Here is a 21,398-nt window from a genome sequence, read left to right on the forward strand (position 1 = left end):
GAGAGCGTCTGAAATAGGTCAGAAAGATGGAAAGGGAACAGCTCCTGCATCAGGCCCTCGGGCTCCTATTCCCTGAAGTGTCGACACCAAATAAGCAGCTGGCTGCTGTATATGCTCCAGCTGTGCCTGAGACTGGTCCGGCTGTGGGCAGGAGCTGGGGGTGGGGTGGGGTGGGGGTGAGTGGGGGCAAGTGCAGATGAGCAGATGAAGAAGTATCCAGAGCTTGGTCAGGGTGTGTGGTAGCAGCCCTTCTGTCCTGCACGTGCTGCGTGTGGCATTGAAGGTCAGTTACCAGACTCAGCCAGGGCCAGGTCTGAGTCAAGGTGACCCACAGGGACCCAGATCACCAGTTGAGGCGGGGCTCTAAGGCATGCGGGCCAGCTGGGAGACCCTGGGAGCACTGAGAGATAGGGGAGGTCTGAGTTGCAGAGGGGAGCCCTGGCCCTGGGGTACTACCCACATTCACACACGGCCAAACCGTGCTTCTGTGGCATTCGGTGCACAGATGTACAGCAGCAGGAGAAGGAGCTGTCGGAGGGAACGGGGGAGGGGGGTGTGCAGGAGCATCCGTGCCCTGGAGGACCAGCTCAGGCCTCTCTGGGCTGCCCCAGGGTTGAGAGGGAGCAGGTGAAGGATGAAAGATGTGGGCTGAGAACACAAACCCTGGCTGCAGGGCCGGGTCTCGGCAAGGATGGCTGGGCTGAGCTGCACAGGCTATGAAGGTGCCGTGTTCAGGTCAACCAGGGGCAGCATTCTGGAGTGCACAGTCGTCATAGGAGCCGCTGCCCTAAACCTTCCAAGCACCCCACCTATTGGCTAGTTGGCCTGGCCCCTCCCCCAGATCCTCACATTCCCTACAATCCATACTTCAGGGAGCTATGTCTGGCAAAGCAGATGGCCTTCAGGGTCCCGCTCATCACTCTTCCTGGCATGTATTCTGATTGGTGGGCAACCGCACTCAACCAACTTGGAATATGCACTCCCCCCCCAACTATAGGTACAGCCCAGGTATATGCCCTAATGAGCAGGATGGAGGAGTCCAGTAGGAGAAAAATAAGGCAAAGGACAGGGTTCAGGTGAGAAGGTGCTATGACTGGAAAGATCTCTGCTCATTCCTGGCTTGGGGAGGGGCAGGGGTTGGGGGACAGCCCTTGGAGGGAGAAGGGGGCTGAGGCTGCTGATCTTTCCAGACTAGTCAGTCCTGGCTCAACCCCGGGCAGTGGGGGTGGCCTTCCCTGTGGAGAAACCTTCCATCTCTGTGGAAGGAAAAGGCAGAGTGACCACCTGGTCTCAGCTGCTCAGCACTGACTGAGGCTGGGTGCTCCCTGCTACTGTGGTAGCAAGTCACAACTGTCCCTGACATCCTGTGGTTTCCCGTTAAGGCCAAACCAAGGTCACCATGGACTGGAGAATGGCTCTGTACTCCTTGGAACATCCTGGGGACCATGACTGGGCCTGGGCGTGGTGGCTACAGCTCCCACAAATATTTGATTAGCTGCAATTGTGGCTGTTCTTCGTTCTCCTTGGGAAGCATATGGCTGAGGCAGATGGCTCAGAAAAGTCTGAATCACATAAACAGGGCTCTTTGCCTCCCATTTGCTGTCTCCTAATGACTTACTAACAGAACGGGCTTCAGGATCAGAAGACGGGGCTTGATACCCTCCTCAGAAAGCCCCATGCTGTGCCTTGCAGGCGTACTTGTGCATGCCTTTTGGAGGGGAGCATGGATCGGTGTGGGTGCCGGGCCATTGTGAGGACGTAGCAGGAAGCAGAGCCAGCCTCCTGAGCTAGCGGCTCGAGCCTGAGACTCAGCTCACTTCCACAAATGTTTATTAAATACCACTGCCAAATTCTCCGGGATTGGGTCACTTGGAGTTTTGGGCAGCTGCACATTCTATAAATATTTGCCCGGCCTGGACACCTCACGAAGCACTGGCTCTGTGCTAAGCCCTCCCCTTGACTGCAGTGTCCACACTGATCATTTAGGACCGGTGCATTTAGATTTTATTCTAAGTGTCATGAGAGGCGGTGATACCGGGTTTATACTTTATATTAATCGACTCAAGAGTGGTAATAGTAGAAGCATGTTCAATATTGAGAGAAAATCCCAAAACGACAGAGAAAGGATTAGATTCATCAGAGCCACACTTTGAATGTGAATTTACAGGATTCGCAGATGATTGGCAAAGGAGGTGGGGCGGGGGGCAGAGAAGAGGAATCAGAGATGACCAGGAAGCACTGTACTACTAGGGGTAGGAGATGGGGTGGGCAGGGAGCACTTCTGGGAAACTAAAGCAGAGGTCCTACCTTGGATGTGTAAGTTGATGGTATCTGACGTCAAAGGCATAACGTCTTGGGGCTGAGGGATCATGCCCATGATGCAGGAGAGGGACGAGGCCAGCATCACATAGTTGAGAGCTCTCAGCCTCTAAGTGGTATATAAAGTGCGGGAAGGGACTGAGATCCCCTGGGGAGAGAGAAGAGCCCATAAAGGAAAAGAGACATGGGTCTAAGACCCGGATGGGGGTCTACGCCCCAGAGAGGCAGGGTGCACAGTCAGAGACATCCTATGGGATCGAGGGGGAAGCAAGGTGCTCAGCAATGAAGAGTCATAGTTATTATTATTTTTTTCTCAGAACTGAAGCTGGGAGCATTAAAAATATACACCCCCCACCCCCGGATCTCCCAACGAGAAAGCAGGGGGAGTCTCCATGCTTCTTCATCCTTGCGAGCCATGCCCATGGCCCTGGCCCAAGCCTGCATTCTCCCCAGAGCTGAAGGCACCTGAGGATTCCCCCTCGCACATCCCCTGAGCCTTTTACCCGTAGTTGGTAGACTACATGCTGCTGCCTGTGTGGCACCAGCTCTTCTCTGAGCACCTGCTGCTTGTTAGCATCTGTGCCAGATGTTCTCATGGGTCATCTTGTTCAACCTTTCCAGCCCCCAGTTCCTCCAGCCCTCACTTCTTCTGTTCCTCTCCCATCCCCAGTTTAGAGGGGAGGAAACTGAGGCTCACAAGCACACAATGTACAAATGGCAGAGCCCAGGGCACATCCGTGGCATTGAGCTCAAAAGCATTTCTTGTCCTTGCCGAAGCCGGAGGCCGTGCAGTTGACTCTGCCATGGAAATGCACATGGAAGCACCTGAGCTGGCTGGGTGGGGAGGACAGATCGGAAGGAAACCCAGTGGGTCACTGGCATCTGTTGGAGGCCACATGCTGGCCTTTTTATTTGAGATTATATAGCCATGCATGTTATTGGCTAACAGAGTATTATCAGCTGCTGGCCTTACTGGGCTCCCTCTAATAGGTAGGTCACAATGGTTATAATTAAGTAATTAAGCCTGCTCCGTGGAGATGGGGGAAGGCTCACCGCTGATTTGCAGTGGCAGCGCTTGTTCATTTTCAGTAGGTTAAATGGTGGTTTTTCTCTGCATTCTTTGATTTAGTTTCTATAAACATGAATTTTTGCCAGACCACAGTATCTGCTGGGTAACAGGAGTCTTTGTGCGGGATAGGCTAGGAGGCTGACATCCTGGGTGCCGGGACTGCTGCTGGCATTCAGAAACTTCTGAGCGTCCCCCTCCCCCACCTTTCTTTCACCCCACACTCATTAGTCATGAAGTCGTGGATTGATTCCATGCCATTTCCAAGCGACTGTTGTATGCACAGCCCACTGTTCTGTCGTTCTAGGATTTCACTTCTTCTTCTACAAAACATAAGTGATGGAGCAGTGTGAGTCCAGGGAGGAGAGAACAAAGCTGGGAAATGTTGGACTAAATGTTGAAGAATATTCCTTGTCTTTGTTGCACCATCACCCGTGACTGGCATTATGTCTACCATATTGCCTGTGTGGTTGTTTAGTTAAACAACACATGAGCGAGTAAACAAACTTAGGGATGAAAGGATGGAGTCTCCGATGGACCGTCTACCATATTTGATGCTGAGGATGTAACTTAACTTCTGTGATCCTGAGCTTCCTCAAGATCCTGAGCTTCCTTCCTATGAGGATTTTTCTCATACCCAAGGTCAAGTGAGATAAGGGATACAGAGGACTCCAACCGATCCCAGGCTAACTGCTGTGGAGCAATTTGCAATGGGTGAACAGATTTGTATTTATTATACCTTACAGAGAAGTGATGTTTCCAAACCATGTAGTTAAGAAATAATGACGTCTACGCTCAAACCCAGTTTGTTGTACATAACTTGCCACCTCAGTTCAAATTGTTTACGTAGGCCATATAAGATGCCTAAAAAAAAAAAAAAAAAAAAAAAAAAGATGTTGTAAATAATGTAGTGTATCCAGAGAGATGAGAAAGGAATTCAGACAAGGAGATGTCTGTGGAAATGAGCAACAAAGGGATGACCCATTCCCTACTCCACAGACAGATGAGCAAGACAGATATACCCCATAAGGTGCTCTGATCATCCATTTCTGAATTCCAGTGTCTCCACCGGACCTGACACATAGAGGGTGATTAATAAGAATTTATTTATTTTTATTTTTTTTAATTTATTTATTTATGATAGTCACACACACACACAGAGAGAGAGAGAGAGGCAGAGACACAGGCAGAGGGAGAAGCAGGCTCCATGCACCAGGAGCCCGACGTGGGACTCGATCCCGGGTCCCCAGGATCGCGCCCTGGGCCAAAGGCAGGCGCTAAACCGCTGCGCCACCCAGGGATCCCGATTAATAAGAATTTAATGAATACATGAACATGTCTTATCACAAAAAACACAGAAACCCATTAATCTGGGATTATGGGTAAGGCTCAAACTCCTATCCTTGTCAATTGAAGCGAAGTATTCCATATTCCACGGGCATCACATATTTTAAATAGAAAGCAAGGAAAACATTTGTATTTTTTTCAAATGGCAATACAAATGACAAGTAAAATACAGCCTTTTATCAATGTCACCAAAATAATGTGTTTCAGAAATTGAAGTTACAAGTGCATTTACATCTCTTCAGATATTCCACAGAAGCGCTTTTGTATCTGAATGCCCTGTTAGCAGAAATGCTGACCCGCTTCCCCCATCTCACATTGGCGGAGGAGCCCTGGGCCTACATGATGAAATGGGATCCTCTTTTGAAAGCCAGGTTAGGAAGGATCTGGGTCTGTTTAGTCTCCTGCTACTGGGGCTTTTTCATGGCCACACAAGTGCTCTGGTGAAGAGGGTTCTTTAGAGTGCTAGGAAGCTTGTAGCCTCAAAGGTGAGCTCCTTGCTGGTCCAGGCATCTGCATAGGGTTTGGGAGTCCTACCTCAGGACTTCAGATTACCATTTTTTAGGTGACATTTACATGTTCAAAGCATTGAATGTTGCTATTCAAAGCACAACCTTTGTGCCAAGTTTGATGGACCCACAGAACTTTTCAGCTCATAATGTAACCAAACCAACCCTTCTACTCATGAACCCTTGGGCCATTATGAACATCCAGAGTCATCATCCTTGGCTCCACTGCTCCTCAAGCTACCTTTATTTCCGGAAAACGGTAGTCCTTACCATATCCATATAGTATGTTAACACCTCTTTGGTTGCAGAAAGTCTCTTCCCGGTCCGAAGGGTCTCCCCTTTTCCAAATTCCAGAAAGAGTCATCAACACCTTGGCTGTTTTCTCCCAGGGGTTATACTCTCCCTGCATGGATTGTTTTACTTGCGGTCTTGTGACAGGGGTCTCCAAGGAAAGTAGTAGCTACGGTGGGGTCACACAAGGTCATGTCATACCCCTCTAGCTTGGCAATGAGTGTTACCTGGCCCTACCAGCCAGAACACATGTAGGTGATAGGGGAAGTCACTCTGGTCATTCTCTAAAGAAACAGTAAACATCTGCTACAAGGGAGTTTTCTTTTCTGCCTATTCTTTGAAACTGTTAGAAAAAAATAATAATTTGGCTTCAAGGTGACTTCTTGTCCTTGCTGTTCCTAGAAATAGCCAGAAAACCACTTGGTTTAAAGAATCATTATCATCTTCACCTTACTAGGAAATCTGCTTGGGTTTTGAGAACTTTACAGTTAAATATACTCCTTTACTCCTCAACTCATCAGAATCTCAGATTCATTACGGAAATTAGGCCGGGCATGATTCTTGCTTTATGTAAGCTCAGATTGAATGGGATGCCCAAGGGCCATACAGTGAGAAAGCAGAGGGGCAAGTCTAGGAAAGTAAGTTTGCCTCACTGAACAGGGTCCTTTGCTAAATGATAAGAAAGCCAAGGTCCTGACCTTGAGTTGCTCTTAATGTAACTTGGCTTTTCCACTCCTATGAGCTCTGTTGTGTTGGAGGATTCTCATGTAGGAACATGGCCTGGGTTTGAAGAAATTCAGTGATGGCTTCTCAACATCTTCTTTGGCCAACAGCCCATGTCTCACCCAGCCATCCCCAGACCTAGAGGGTTGGAAGGAGTCTCCCAGAGATTTGACTGTTCAGCACAAACCTGACTCTCTGGGGAGATCCTGTGTGCAGGCAGAGCCATGGCCATGTTCTTGGAGTTGAGAATGGGATTCATTCCACAAGTAAATGCCCATGAGAGTGCTGCAGGCTTGGACTCTGGGACAGAGGGTCCGTGTCAGATGGACAGAACCTACACTGTCTCATCTGCACTCACAGGGGCCTCTGGGGCTGGTGAGGGTGTGCAGCAGAGAGAAGGTCATCCTTCAAGTTGTAGACATTTAGAGGTAACACAGATATGCAGATTGTCAGTATCGTGTGTGTGTGTGTGTGTGTGTGTGTGTGTAGCTCAGTAGAGCATAAAAGTCTTTTTACTCTTGCCTTCTGGCCTGAAATTCCAGATTATGATGTTTGAAACTCGCTTCTTGAATGATGGGAGCCATGGAGGAGTCCTTCTACATCTGCCCTATTCTGTTTCCCCTGTTCCTTTCCTCTCCTTTTCCTCTCTGTTCCTTTTTCTTCCTTCTCCTACCTTTTTTTACATTACCTCCTCCCACTTAAAGTTCCGGCTGTCCTTTCAGATACTTACATGTAATACCAGCCCTGGCACACACACAAGCAGACAGATGTTTGGGGAGATTCTAGTCTATACCTTTTTATTGGACCACTTGAGTAGAAATCTGGTTACCATCAAGTAAAAATATTCTAAAGAGAGACATGGCTCTTTACCCCACAGCTAAGAAAGAGGAGCATCCCGAATATCCCCAAGGTTTCCAAGGATGGAGAGAACATGCACATTCCTCATCTCTAGGTGCCCAGTGCCTGGTGCAAAAAAGACGGGTGAGCTGCAACAAGTGCTTTCTGTTTGCAAACGAGAACTCTATAAAATGAGCTGGAGAGCCAGTACTAGAAATTCCAGGAAGAGGCCTCGCCAAGAAGATGAAAGTCACATTTCCTTCAGAATGTCAGGAAGAGAGAGCCAAGATAATGGGCAAGGTATCAGAGTGTGCACTGTCATTGTTGGGGGAAGAAGCTGAGTGGTAGCAAAGCAGGCAGGCACTGTCTCAGTGATGCCCACGATCCCAGAGGGTATCTGTGATCAGTGAGCCTTCCTTTGTAAGTAGACACCTGTTTTATGCCCTCCTTAACAGTGATAAAAAAATGACACAGAAAGTCCCATAAGGCATAAGAAATGCATCATCCTGGGCCTAATGGGGCACTTTGGGATTTAGTGATCTTCAAATGCCATGGAGTCCTGTGGTCTAGTTTGTCAATATGCTCAAAGTCAGAGGAGTTTAATCTCCCATAGAAATGTGGCCAACAGGCAATGCCTGGGTCGCCGCCCAGTTGGGTAAGCATCATACTCATAATCTCAGAGTTGTAAGATCAATCCCCACATTAGGCTCCGTGGTCATCAGAGAGTCTGTTTGAGATTCTCTCTCTTTCTCTGTCCCTTCCTCCTGACCCCCACTGATGCACACACGCTCTCTCTCTCTCTAAAATAAATTCTAAAAATCTTACAAAAAAAAAGAAATGTGGTCAGTGGAACTGTATTCAACAGAAAGCACTTAGACCTTTTTCTAAGCAAAATTAAAGAGTCTTCCTACTGCATATTGCACATCCAGTATGTGCCTGGTATTAGGATCTTAATTTATTTTATGCTCTTTGTATCTATATGGATCCCAGGAGGTCAGGGTGGATATGACCATTTTTCACGTGGAAAGCTGTGGTTACAAGGGGTGATGTCACTTGCCCAGAAAGGCTGGTGATTGAACTGTTTTGCTGGCTGTCCCTCCTGGTACTAGACGGCTCAGTGCTGCTCTGACCTTCAGAGTCTTTACCCCATCCATCCTCTGCCACGGTGTCGGGCTGGCTGATAGATCAACTAGACCTTGACAGTGATAGAGAAAGGGCTGGTGCAGCAAATAAAAACAGAAGGGCATTTGCACACAAGGATCACTTCTATTTAAAAGCCACATCAATTTGAATCCAGTGGGTCTAAATAGGTCTGCATTAGCCTGGTAATTCTATTTCCTTCATGACGAAGTGCAAATTAGAGCAGGAACATCTGAGCAGCCTTGGCAATGACCTGGAATTTTACACATTTGTGTTCTGTCCTCTGAAGCTACAAGGCAGGTGTTGGCTTGGGTGTCACTCTGCACTGGGGGGTAAGAGTGACCTTTTGTTCCTGTTTCCAAGGGATTCTTCAAGCCATCTGAGGCCAACGCATGAGGCATTTAAGCTGAGGCATTTCTTTGTTGGTTGCACTGATTTTTCCTAATATTTTTTGGGCTTTCTTTGCAAACATGCTATTTCATTCTTTCTGTAGTGAGTTACAGAGGACTTACCTTTTGCTAGGAGGTGGGTGCATTTTATTCATTCACTTGAGACTTCTTGGTTGCTAAATAGATAGATGCGAGGATGTATCCACACAATGCCTTGTCGCATAGCAAATACCAAGAGTCCCGCCTCTTTTCCTCTGAGCCTTCATCTGAAGTAAAATCTTCCCTAGCAATTTCTTACAAGGATCAAGGAATTAGGTAACATACAGGAAAGCATGTTGGAAGCTGTAAAGTACCACACGGCTGGTCATTTTATGAGTAGGTAATCATTGCCTTATATTATATAAATATTACCATTATTTATTTTAGATTATTTTTTTTCTATTTTCCCTAGTGTGCAGTTTATGTGTTAAGTGGTTCTGAGAAATTCAGCTGTTCTCTTTCCATAACTCTGCTCAGTGGATGCAGCCAAGTCTCTTGTCATCATAGGATAGATGTGTCTTCCTGAAGTTGAACTCAACTTGCAGACAGTGTTTAGGGACTAGGGTATATTTAGAATGCTTTGGAAGACAAAGAGTCGAACAAGTTCCTTTAAAAACCTGATGTCTAATACAATTAGAATTCACTTACCTAAAACTCAAGACATAGTGCTCGCCATATGGTACCTGAGGTATAAACAACATTTTCAGGAGAGAGACTCTCTAGGTACTAGGAAGTCCTTGGAGAAGGAAAAGAAGTTTCCGTATTTCTCCGTTCTCCTCTTTCTCCCTGACTTCAGGAGAGGAGTATTATGGAAGACCTCATAGTGTAGGGGAACATGTGAGTAGGTGAGAGATTTAGCAGGCATTGATTTTCAGCCAAGGAGTGCCGCATGACCAGATCATACAGTTTGTGAGGGATTGGTAAGGTTCTTCTGAGATGCCAGCCCAGTTCACTCAACAGGAATCTTTATAGGTTGGGATGTCATCCTTCAATGGTTTTAATCTTTGGACACCATACTGTATTTGGGGGCCATTCCTTTCCTTGAGCCAGACTGGCACCTGAGCAAGCTGGAGGGACAGGACAGGACTGGAGTTCATGGGCTCCCGCTGGTTCTTGTTTTTCAGACAGCAGCAGCCTGCACTCAGCCTGCGCCCATGAGAACGTCGTGCACAGCCGGGTCTTTCAGATCTTATACAGGAATGAAGAGGTCCCCATAAATGACGCTGTGATCTTCCGAGCTCATTTGCTCTTAGATGGAGAAAGGGTAAGTCATGGCATCTGCCGCCAGCCACAGGTACATCTGTATCCACTGCGAGGTAAATGGTAAGTGAAGGAGACACCGTAGATTTGCTCTAAAGTCCAACAGGGATCCATGACTTTAGAGAACTCCTACACTTACTTATTTATTCATTTTTGTACATACTATTTCATTCATATGCCTCCTCCTGCCGTATTCCAAGCAGTTTCCCTTAACTAGCTTACTGATGCTTTTATTCATGGTGTACGGGCCTGTTTGTTCATCTGTTCTTGCACTCTGTCAAGGAGCCAGTCAGTGGACACCTACTGAGTATCTGCATTCTGCAGGGCTCTGTTTGGGCCCTTGACTGAGGGACAAAGCTGCAGAAGGCAGCAGGAACTCTACCCGCCAGGGATGGGGAATTTAAGAGGAAAACAAGTATAGGAACCACCACCCTGGTGGGTGACATGCACAAGGCTGGCTGTGTGTATAAATAAAGGGCCCCAAGGATGGAGCAATGAGCTCTGTAGGAGGCTTCGATGGTTCTACCAAGGAACCAGCTTTGAGAAGCACAAACTGTGAGTTCCTCAGACTAAGAGGTGTAGAAAGAATGCCCCATGCCCCATGCAGGGGGTCAGCATGAGGAAAAACCCATAGACCTTGGGTGTCTCATTCCATTTGTTGGAGACTTGATAGAAAATTCTCTATTCCTCAGATTAGCACATCTCAAAGGAGTATCTGAGGTCTAAGGCATGGCTCTCGGCTCCCCAGTCCCACCTCCGATCTCCAGTGCCACATTCCAGCTGCTCATTTCCTCCTAGAATACCTTTAAACATGTGGAAATGTATTCCCATTTCAAGAAAGTCTGATTAGAGGCGTGTCCCCCACTCACATTCCCTAAGTGGTGTGTGGAATGGTTCCTGCAGGACCAGGCATTACCTTCCTCCTCTCATGCCTCATGGCTTTCCATCCACATCTTTTATGGTCTAGGTGGTTACCAGGTTCCACTGTGTGGAGGTGAAAACCTGTCTCTTGTTCTTCAGTCATTCACTAATCCATCCATTCATGATTTATTGAGTCCCAACTAGCACCTGCTAGGGGCTAAAGATAGAATAGTGACCAAGAAAATAGCCCTGGTGTCGTGGGGCTTATATTTTATCATTAAACTAATACATTTCAATGTAGTCAAAAAAATAAATCAAGTACATCCTATCACTGAGTGTCCCACTGTTAGATGCTCCACGTACTCATCTATAAGAGGCACCCAAAAAGTCCATAAGAGTGGGACCTGGCACCCCTGTTGGAGGTCCTGTGAGGCTACCCTGGACCCAAAGCGGAAGAGAATTCACGGCAGGTCCCCTCTGCAAGACTTCTCCTGCTTCACCATTTTCCAGAGCCAAGCTCCTACACAACCTTCACACAAGCTAGAGATTATTCCCTGGAGGGGAATAGACAGAGGAGGCCTTCCTGAGAAGTCAACATTAAGCTGAGACCCCGGTGCTGATGATCCAGGCATGCCAGGAGCTCAGGAGAATGCGTCCCTGGAGGAGGGCACAGCAAAGATGAAAGCTGTGAGGTGGGAATGAGGTGATGTGTCCCAGCAGAAGCGATAAAGCCAAGGTGACTAGCACAGTGAGTGGAGGGAAGGAGCAGGAGGTGAAGTTAGAGAGGTAGATGGGGTCAGACTTGGTGTTATGGGACCCGGGAGGGAAGGCAGAGCTTATTCTTGGGTTACGGGGAGCCATTGATTTTGCCAGAAAGGTGGAAGGGCATGATGTTTGTCTTAGATTTTGTTCCCCACCCCCCTTCAGTCTATGGGCTTCTCAGGGCTGGAGTTTCCTCTGTCTTTGCAACACCAGTGCCTGCCATGGGACTCCATGTATGACACCCGATGCGTGTGGGCAGATGGGACTTAGTTGGTGAATGAACAGCTGAATTTGGAAGCCCTCCTTTTAGGGGCTTTGTAACCCCCTTCTTTCCAAACAGAAACGGATATCCCCAGTGTGCCCTGTTACCCTTCAGTTACTCTGAGCCCCAGCTCCCCAGTGCCATCACGGTGACTATGAACACTTGATCTGTAATTGCAATCAAAGAGACCCAAACCAGCTCCTGTTAGCTGCGCTGGCTGTCTTCTGACAGCTGGCACATCACCTCTCTCTGCCTTTCCCACCTGCTTTGGATGCCAGAGCGAATTGCATCCTTACCTTCTGGTTTCTGTTTGGGCTCAGCGTGTGAGAGGCCTGGTGGTGACTGGAGGAAGGGAGGAGAGTGTGGCCAGAGACTCCTTCCATGCTGGCTCAGAGAGGGCTGCCTGTCCCATGTGCTGGAGCCTGCTTAGGCTAGCTTGTGAGAGCCAAAGGTACACGTCTCTTTCTAGCTCCTCATTCAAGGATGTCACATGGGTGGCTGGAAATCGATTCTGGTGGGAATATTTGCACCATTTGCACCGGAGGAATTGGCAATACTGCAAATTAGGGTTTTAAATTTTCCTTCTGAGAGCCAGATTTAAACATTTAGCCAACATCTCAGCTTAAGGCAAGGGGCTCACTTCATGTAGCTTTCTCTCCAGTTCTGATAACCACTCCCTCGGCCTGCTTCTCCTGGTCCAGGGTAGCACAGATGTCCTGCTGACCAGCCCTGCCACACTGGCCATCCTCTCTGGTTTTCCATAATCCTCCCCACACCATTGTGAATCATCCCTTTCCTGGGATGAACGAATTCTTCATTCTGAGTGGATCATCTGCTCCCTTCCCAAACCCAGTTTAGGAAGAGATCCCTGAGGTTGTTTTGAGTTGTTAAGGAACTCCAAATTAGGCTGTGCACTCACACTTGGCTTGCCCAGATTCTGGCAAGAGAACATCACTTTACCTCTCACGGGCCATCATCCTTTGGCACGTTGACCTCAAAGCCGTTCCAGGCAGCAGTCATGTTGGGAGGCTGAGTTTGGACATTGCTCAGATGTCTTGGTCATCTTCCATCTCAATTCCAGCACTCGCTCCTGCCCCTGCAGTTGGTAGACTTTTCCAAAACCGAAGTTTAGCTCATGTGAGGTTGTAACAAGCCTTGGTTTTAAGATTGAACAGGGAGTCCATGTGACCGTACATATTGCTTCCTTCTTCTGCCAAGTCATTCATCTCTATAAGCTAATAATTTATTATCGTGTTGAGGTAATCCATACAGCAGCAAACAATGCTGCAGTTAATCATTATATCCATATCAGTGACAATTAAAGTTAGTTAGATATGTCCATAAACATTGTATATCAAGAATGGATACATTAGCTCTTTCCCAGGGAATATCTGTCTGTGTTTGGCAGCCAAAGCACTTCCAATAGCCACTTGGCCAGAGTTCATGTTCCTGGGTGCGCACAGCCCGTCATTGTGAACAGCAGACACTTATGTAATGGCTTCGCATCAAGCACACTATTGCACGAGCTTTGGGAAATGCAGATATGAAGATTTTGCCCGCACCGTGAGAGCACGGGTCAGTGCAGGACGAGACCATGGACAGAAGCCATTGCTGCTTAAGGCATAAGATGGATGTTTTCATGATAGTTGCCAAGAATGAGTGTAGAAGTGGGATGACTATTTTATTTATATACACTCTGCAATCACTCAGAGGATTTGGGAAGGCTGACAAAATGCATGGAATAGTAAAAGAAAAAAAAAACAATAACAACAACAACAGCAGAGTGAGCCAGAGTAGAGGAAAAATACAAAAAGGGGGCAGAAACGCCTGGAAGCCTGGGATGAATGTCATAGACCAAAATATGCAAGCATGGCGCTAAACGTTGCTAATGGCAGCCAACACATCCAGCCCTCAGCTTCCCAGCAGCCAAGGCAAAAAGGACAATCACTAACAGCAAGATGCTTTGTGCCCTGAGGAGGACGAGGAACAGATTATATTGAAAAGCGTTTATCAATCAACAAGGTTGCATTTTTATAGGCTTAAAAATGAAAAGCATCCCTCAACGTGGGATTCCGTACTGTACTCACACCACAGAACCCCCACAGTACTTGTTCAAAATGCAGCTACTCAAGCCATCCCAGACCTAGTGAGTCAGGCAGAGGGGACAGGGAGTTGATATAAAGAATTTTGAATTTGTACAGAATGAGTGGAATTTCCGCAGGAGGCTGTGAAGAGCTTTCGAGACCAAGGGTAGCGTGTTGAGCGCAGGGAAATGCAGCGAAGTAGATGGCAGATCTGGGGAGGAGAGCGTCGTTTCCAGTGGGGTAAGAGGTGGCACAGGTGTGTGGCTGGACAGGAGAGTTAAAGACACATCTCGGAGCACCATGCGTGCTCTGCTGAACACCATATGTTTACCTGTTCTGCAAGCAGGAGGCGCCCTTGGGAGTCAGGGGGAGGAGAGCTAGAATTCCAAAAAGTCCATCTGGTGGAAATATAGAATGTGGAGCCCAAAGCCCCAGGGCATGGAGGCAGTGCTGTGGCCCATGCGAATGCTGGTGAGCACCAGTGCAGAGGCAGCAACAGTGGGCACAGGTGGAAAGAGTGAGCTCTGTTCCATCGGGAGGACAGCCCATAGACTGGGGCTCAGGTTAAGCAGAGGGGATGCAGCACATCCTGTAGTCAAGAAAGTTCAGTGGGAGTTGACTGTATGGTTTGGCCATGAAATGGGCTTGGGGTCCATTGACAGCCCTGGGTAGTTAGGAGAAGAGGCATTTCCTTTGGGAAGTGATAGGAATTCAGATTGAGTCATATTAACATCCTCAGGATTGTAACAGGAATAGAACCTTGTATTTATTAGGTGTGTGTCGTGTGGCAGGCGTTGTGTCGAGTGCTTTCTTGGAAGATCTCGAATCATTGCTACAGTACTGCGATGTGTTTTACTGTGCCTGTTTTACAGATGAGGATACAGAGATGTGGAGAAAGGAAGTAATTTGTGCAAAGTCATGCCGCTCGGAAGTGGGAGAGCTGAGATTTGATCCCAGGCAATCTGAGCATGACGCCTGTGTTTACAAGCAGTATTCAGGCCTCCGGTGTGGAGTCAGTGCGGGGGGGCGGGGGGGGAGCCAGGACCTCAGTAATTTAGAAATAATAACAATAACTGATATTTGTTGAGAATGATCTTTGTTCATACGCTATGTTCAGCCCGTGGTGTGCATTTTCTTAGTCACACAATAGCAGTGCTGTCTAAGGAGGAAGAGTAACATTTCACCCTCATTTGGCAGATGAGAAAATCAAGTTAGAGAGGTTGATTGGCCCAGGGTAGAACAAAGAATGGCACCCATGTATCCTAGCTCCCATGCCGCCTTCTTTCCCGCCCGGCTGTGATTTAGCTCAAGAGAGAACCTAAGAACGGAGGGGGGAAGATGTGAGAGTCACCATGATGAGGGGTGTCAAAACCAACCAGGGAGAGAACACACAACCCAACAGCACAGATGAGACCATCAAAATAGGCCAGAGCAGTGGACAGACCCTTGAACAAATCTGGACTGTGGGACTCATTCACGACTTCACCGTGGGGAAGTTGAATTTGGAATTCCCTACTACCCTGAGCCTCAGTGTCCTCACTTGTGAATGGGGACAATATTTTTGAATCCATAGTTTTATTCACATTGAGTAACAGTATGGGCAGTGGACTGTGACATAGGAACTCCTCTGCAAATACTAGCCACTATGTCCAGAGCTACGCCAAAAGCCTTCCTGGTGCTAAACGTTGACTCTTAAAGGGAAGTGATGTCTTTAGCCAAGTAGGACGGAGCAGTGGAAAGACATGTGTACAAGTGTGTGTGCATATGTGCATGTGCAAATGCATGCATGTGTGTGCACTCTTCTGCATGTATCCATGTGCAAGTGTGTGTGTGTGTGTGTGTGTGTGTACATGTGTGTTTGGAGGGAGGGGAAGGCAGCCAACAGCCAATGGTGAGCTCAATGGTTAGAGAAGCCAGTGACGTCATTCTGAAGCATCTTGGAATTCAATTATTGAGACATCAGTAAAGTCATAGCCAGGCTCAATCTAGCCCCAGCTCATCCTGGCCCGGGATTCCTCTCCTAGTTCCAAAGGAATTGCAGCAAGTTTAAAACTGGAACTTACAGTGGATTTTTGCTAGCCAGCAGGCTCAGGAGATGCTTAGGCGGGCTAACTTTGCCAGTCTCACTTCCTAGGAACGGGTGGCAAGAGGCTCAGTTGCTTGGGTTGTGTGTACGAAGCAAGGTTTGTGATTATGCAAAACAAAGCTAGAAGCGGAAGTTATTCATAGCACTTGGATCCAGCAAAATGTTAACTTTTAAATGCTTTTTTTTCTTTTGAACAAATTTTAAAACCCCGGGGACCTAAAGATAAATTCCACCCATATGTCTCTGCCTGAGTTATGCTTAACCAGGAACGCGTTTCCAGAGATGCCTCTGGGTAAGAGATTTCCACCGCTGTGGGATGAGGACATTTTGCAAAGAAACAAAAACTGAGAGGAATGGGGGTGGAGAAGAGCTTTATTTATTCCTCAGGATACATTAATACTTTCTATGTGGCAGGCTCTATTCCTGGAGCTGGAGATCCAGAATAAATTAAGACTACTCTCCCTTAATGGTGACTGATTACTGTGGACAGGAGGCAAGAAAATGGCCAAGGGGGTTTAGCCACAGGCCAGATGAGGATTGTCAATGAGCACTGTGAGCCTGATCCAAACGAAACTTCCAGATGCCAGCCCTGCATTGCCAGATCCAGGGACTTTTTTATTTAATAGAAGCTGGAAACTTGCAATAGAAATGTGAAGTTGCCTGATTTTTTAATGTTTGCAATTTGTGAGTTGCAACTTGCAGCTCTGTGTGGACTGAACAAAATGTATCTGCAGATATAATTTGGCTCACAGGCTTGCAGGTTAGGAACCTGAAACCATTGTAACAGGAAGCATTGAATGCTGAGATAGAAATTAGAAACCAGGGGTTTGTGTTGCAGGGGAGAGAGGAGGGCTCGGGCCAGCCCGGGCATAGGGAGGAGCCCAAGTCCTGGCCCAGGTGCACCGTGTTGACCTGGATTTCTCCGCTGAGCTGGGGCAGCGGTGGGACCTAGTATTCGGCAAGCAACCTCCCTGGAGATGGGGGGATGATGTCCAGTGTGGAAAAGGAGAATGAGGGGTGCCATCTTTTAGACACTTGTGGGAGGGATGCCTGGGTGCCTCAGTGGTTGAGAGCCTGCCTTCAGCTTAGGGCATGATCCCAGTCCTGCAACTGAGTCCCGCATCAGGCTCCCTGCAAGGAGCTTACTTCTCCCTCTGCCTGTGTCTCTACCTCTCTCTCTCTCTCTGTCATGAATAAATAGATAAAATCTTTAAAAAAAATAGATGCATGTTGGAAGCTGGCAGTTAAAACAAATAGATTCCTTTGCCAATTGGTGAAAAATGGAAAGTCAAGAATGAAAGCAGCTGTGGATAGGACAGGACATGCCAAAGTGTCTTGAGGTGTAAATGGTTGAATGTAAGGGCCCTCAAGACAACAATGAAAGATCTGCCGTCTTAGGAAGCTGAGCCACCTTGCAGAGTAACTTCACTCTCCTGAGCATCGCAACCTCCTCTGGACACCCGGACAGTAGGGCCCACCAGGCGGGCGTGCCTGAGGGCAGAGATGATGTCACCTCCCACATCATCCCATCACTAGCCAAATGGGGTTTCCTCTGAACGAGTTCACAGCTCCCCCAGCCCTTCCCAGAGCAGGTGCCATGGAACCCTCCCATCCCGCCTAAAAGGATCCCAGATCGAAGCTGTTTTGGGGAGAGAAGGTTCTCAAAAGTCCTGCGATACAGCAAACTTGTTTAACATTTTTTTTTTTTTCCAAATTGGCTTTTTCCCCATGTGTGACCACATAAATCCCCTCCTGTTTTCCTGGAAGTACTCACAGGCCCTTCAACCAGAATTCCAGAGAACGTGCATGGGAATTCTGCTTGATGAATAAATGTCAACTTTGTGGCGAGATTCTTTTCCTAAACTTTGAGAAATAGGTCAGCTGCATTTCTCATTTGGGCCAGATTTGACTCTTCAATCCCTTGCGCTTTGTTTCTCTTGCAGGTGGAAGAGGCGTTAAGTGAAGTTGATTTTCAGCTCAAGGTGGATCTGCACTTCACAGACAGTGAACAACAGTGAGTGTCCCGAAATCTCTGAATCGTGGTGGTATGGATTCCTTCCTCCAACCCTACCCTACCCCTGGGGCACCTCGTGGCCATGAACCCCAAAACATCTCTCTGAAACCCAGTTCCTGAGACACTGCAGTGCCCTCCACTGCCACAGCCCACCCCACCACGGGGCTGGGAGTGTCTACGTGGTCACTTCAGACTGCACACATTTTAGGCAGATGGCTCAAGTGCTGCGCGCACAGAAAACACCTGCCTGCTTGCCCTAATTATCTAGCACCTTCTCATGCCTGACACCTCCATTCATTTTCAGTGCAGCATTAATTCGGTCTTTAAATTAATGACCCTGTGAGGTGGTAAGTCTCAAAGCTCCTTCTGAATCACAGGAGGTTTGGCCAAGATTCTGCATCTTTGTACTAAATGCCTGCTATTGTGTTTCGACTCTGAAAAAGGAAAATCCATTTATTTTGTAACCTGCTGATTAAACAGGCAGGAGACAGGCACTCTTCTTTCCCCATAACTGCTTCCTCTCATCCTGTTCTGGGGCCTCCGCCTCCTCCTACTCTGGGTGAGCTGTCAGCCGCAGGTTCTATCAGGTCAGAGATAACTAGGCCCTGTTTCAAGGATTATAAGTCTATTCGAGGATATTTCCAAAACTGCAACCTCTCATCCAGTTTATGACCTCTTCCTTGCTCCCTTCCCTTCCTGTTTCTACCACCACCCTGAGCAAGCTCTGGGCTTGCTCGGATCTGGAAGCCCCCAGGCCAGGGGCAGTGTGGTGGTTGGGGCAGCACGGTGGGTGGCTTCATATTTGCTCCTGGCCCCGTCTCTGCCCAGGTGTGTGGATCTTGCAGGGTCAAGTGCAGTAAGGAGGAAGGAGATTGCAGAGGGCAAGGCTCATGTGGGATAGGTTCCTTAGCAAGCAGGACTTTCCATGTAGTAGAGTCTGAATTGCTAGGTTCTTTGCTCTTGAGGTATCCCTATACATTGTGTGGGGATCTATCCATAAATTAGGCAAGCTCCCTCACTACCGCCTCCCCAATCCTGCAGTGCTTTGATATAGTGATGCCTCCTATGGCTGGTTCATTCACCCCTTGCAGGAAGCTCTTCTGGCATATTCTTCTCCAAAGAACCCATATCTGATCCTTGGGAAATGAACAAAGGCACTTGAATCCTTTGCTGATGGGGCCTCCCTTCCCCCTGCAGTCTTCTTCACTCTTCCTTTGGTCATTGCAGCCACCCTCAGCTTCTCTCCTGAGGACTTCTACAGGATGAGTCGGGTACAAGGACCTATGTTCCCCTGATTCTAGGGGACACAGGGCAATCTCATTTGAAGATCTCTTTCATTAGGCTCACAGTTATGGGGAAGACACTCCTTTTTCCTCTGTGCTGTTAGCAGAATCTCAGAGAACTGTTCTGACCACTCTCCACAAATTAATCTGCACTTCTGGTGTCTGTACTTCTTCAGCAGTTGCTTCACATTCTACTATGGAGAATGGAGAACCAGTTGGCCAGGTGGTCTTATGTTGGCAAGACAATCCCTCAATCCCTTCCAAGTCCAGACTCCCTATTGGAACTTTCTCCCTTTCCGCAAGGGCTGTCCCATCCCCAAGATGTGTCTGATTGTTATGGAAGTTTCCATGACACAGGAGTAGAATCAGATGGGATTCTCTGAGTTGCCCATGACCTGATGTGTCTGCACATTGAGAATGGGCATCTGCTGATGTGCAGATGGTCATGTCTAGTCTCTGGGCAGTCAAAGTATCTGTCCATGGTCTTGCCATGGTGTCTGGGCTCAATATCACAGATTCCTCATTTTTGTCTGGACCCAAGCCCCTCTGGCCACCTGCTTCCCTCATCATTGCTGTTTACTCCTTTGTGAGATGGTAGATGCTTGGAAAATCTTATTTTCCTCATACCATTCCCAGGGTTTGCTGTTCTAGTGCCATATTGAACTCAGCCCCTGTAGGAGGCTGGCCTCTTCCTAACCTATAAACTCAGAAGTGAAGCCCCTCTGTCTGGTCTCATATGCCCCCTCCACCATCTGCGGCTCCTATCATTCACCCACTTCGTTAACCCACCCTGCCTTACCTTCTTCTGCCTGCTTCCTTCAGAGACATTCATCCATTACTCCATGGTGGACGTTTCTAAGGCATCAGAGAACTCTGCAAGTCAGCCTTGTAGTCCTTTGCCATCCATTCCACCAGGCAGGCTGAATGGTAGTCATGGTAGACCCAGAAGATGAGACTTGCCATCAAAACAGTAGTCGACAGAGATGGGCCCAGCGTGTATGAAAATCAGCAGTGCAGGCTCTGTGCTCATCAGCCATGAGATGCTGGTCAGGTCCCTGAACATCTTAGCAGCCTCATTTATAAAATGGACATTGTTATACAATCATGCCTCTGAGGTCTGTTATGAAGATTAACAGAGACAAAATCTCAAGTGTGCGGCCTGCCAAATCAATGCCTTCTTCCTCTCTGTGGCTTCCTAAATGCACATGGGGCCAGGCTCCCCTGTGTCCCTTCCTCCCTGTAATGCAGAGTGCTTAATAACAATCAGAGCAGGGGGGCTTCATGGAGGAGAAGATTAGCTAAGAGGAGCAGGAAGCCAGAGGCTGCGGAAGAGTTCATAATGCCATATTTTTTCATTTTCATAAATTGGGTTTAAGGATGATACAGCGTCTGTAGCCCATCCTGGGGATGGACATAAGGCTTTGAAACATGCCCCACACAGATGGCTTCTTTAAAACGATGCAGGCCAGAGTGGAGACCAAACTAGAGAAGTGTGGTGTGGAATATTAGGGATTGGGGAGACCCCTTGACACCCATCTCCTCCAGTGGTCCTCACTGTGGGTAGGGCGATTCTGTGCCCCAGGGACATTTGGCCACATCTGGAGACATTTTTGATTGTTACACTGGGGGTGGTGCTACTCGCCTGTAATGGGTGGATTCTCTGGATGCCGATGAACATCCTGCAGCGCACAGGACAGCACTCCCTCCCCAACAAAGCATTATCTCATCCCCAAAGTCAACGTCACCCTGCTCTAGTCTACCCTTACACCTGCACCTGCTACATGGTACAGGCCCATGAGCGTACGCCTCCACGGGGACAGCGAGCTCCCTCCTTGCCATCTGATCCCATTCCATCCCTGGACAGTTCTGCCTATGAGGAAATTCTTCTTTATTTAAGGAACAAGTCCTTTTGGTGTGCCTTCCCTCGCTTGCCCTCGATTTTAGTCCTTGCAACCCCTTAGAAAAATTCTCAGTCAGGATGACCCTTTGAGATCAGATAACAAGACTCTTCAATAAAGTCATCTCTTCATCTCCAACTAAATATCAGGGCTCTTTCTCCGTGTTTTGTGGGTTTGTTTGTTTGACCTTTTTTTTTTTTTTTTAGTTCCTTTATAAGAACACAGACAGTG

The 21,398-nt window shown here is 47.8% G+C and overlaps 1 protein-coding gene across 1 annotated transcript in view; it reads left to right on the forward strand.

The window, feature by feature from the left end:
- The window catches only part of FAM135B (family with sequence similarity 135 member B), a 276,991-nt gene that overhangs the window by 169,659 nt on the left and 85,934 nt on the right, over positions 1-21,398 (forward strand). Inside the window, exons 4-5 of the mRNA XM_072733864.1 lie at positions 9,782-9,921; positions 17,916-17,986. Of these exons, the coding sequence (XP_072589965.1) occupies positions 9,782-9,921; positions 17,916-17,986 (211 nt within the window). The remainder of the gene's footprint in view (positions 1-9,781; positions 9,922-17,915; positions 17,987-21,398) is intronic.

This window comes from Vulpes vulpes, chromosome 13, assembly GCF_048418805.1.
Source record: "Vulpes vulpes isolate BD-2025 chromosome 13, VulVul3, whole genome shotgun sequence".
Lineage (NCBI taxonomy): Eukaryota > Metazoa > Chordata > Mammalia > Carnivora > Canidae > Vulpes > Vulpes vulpes.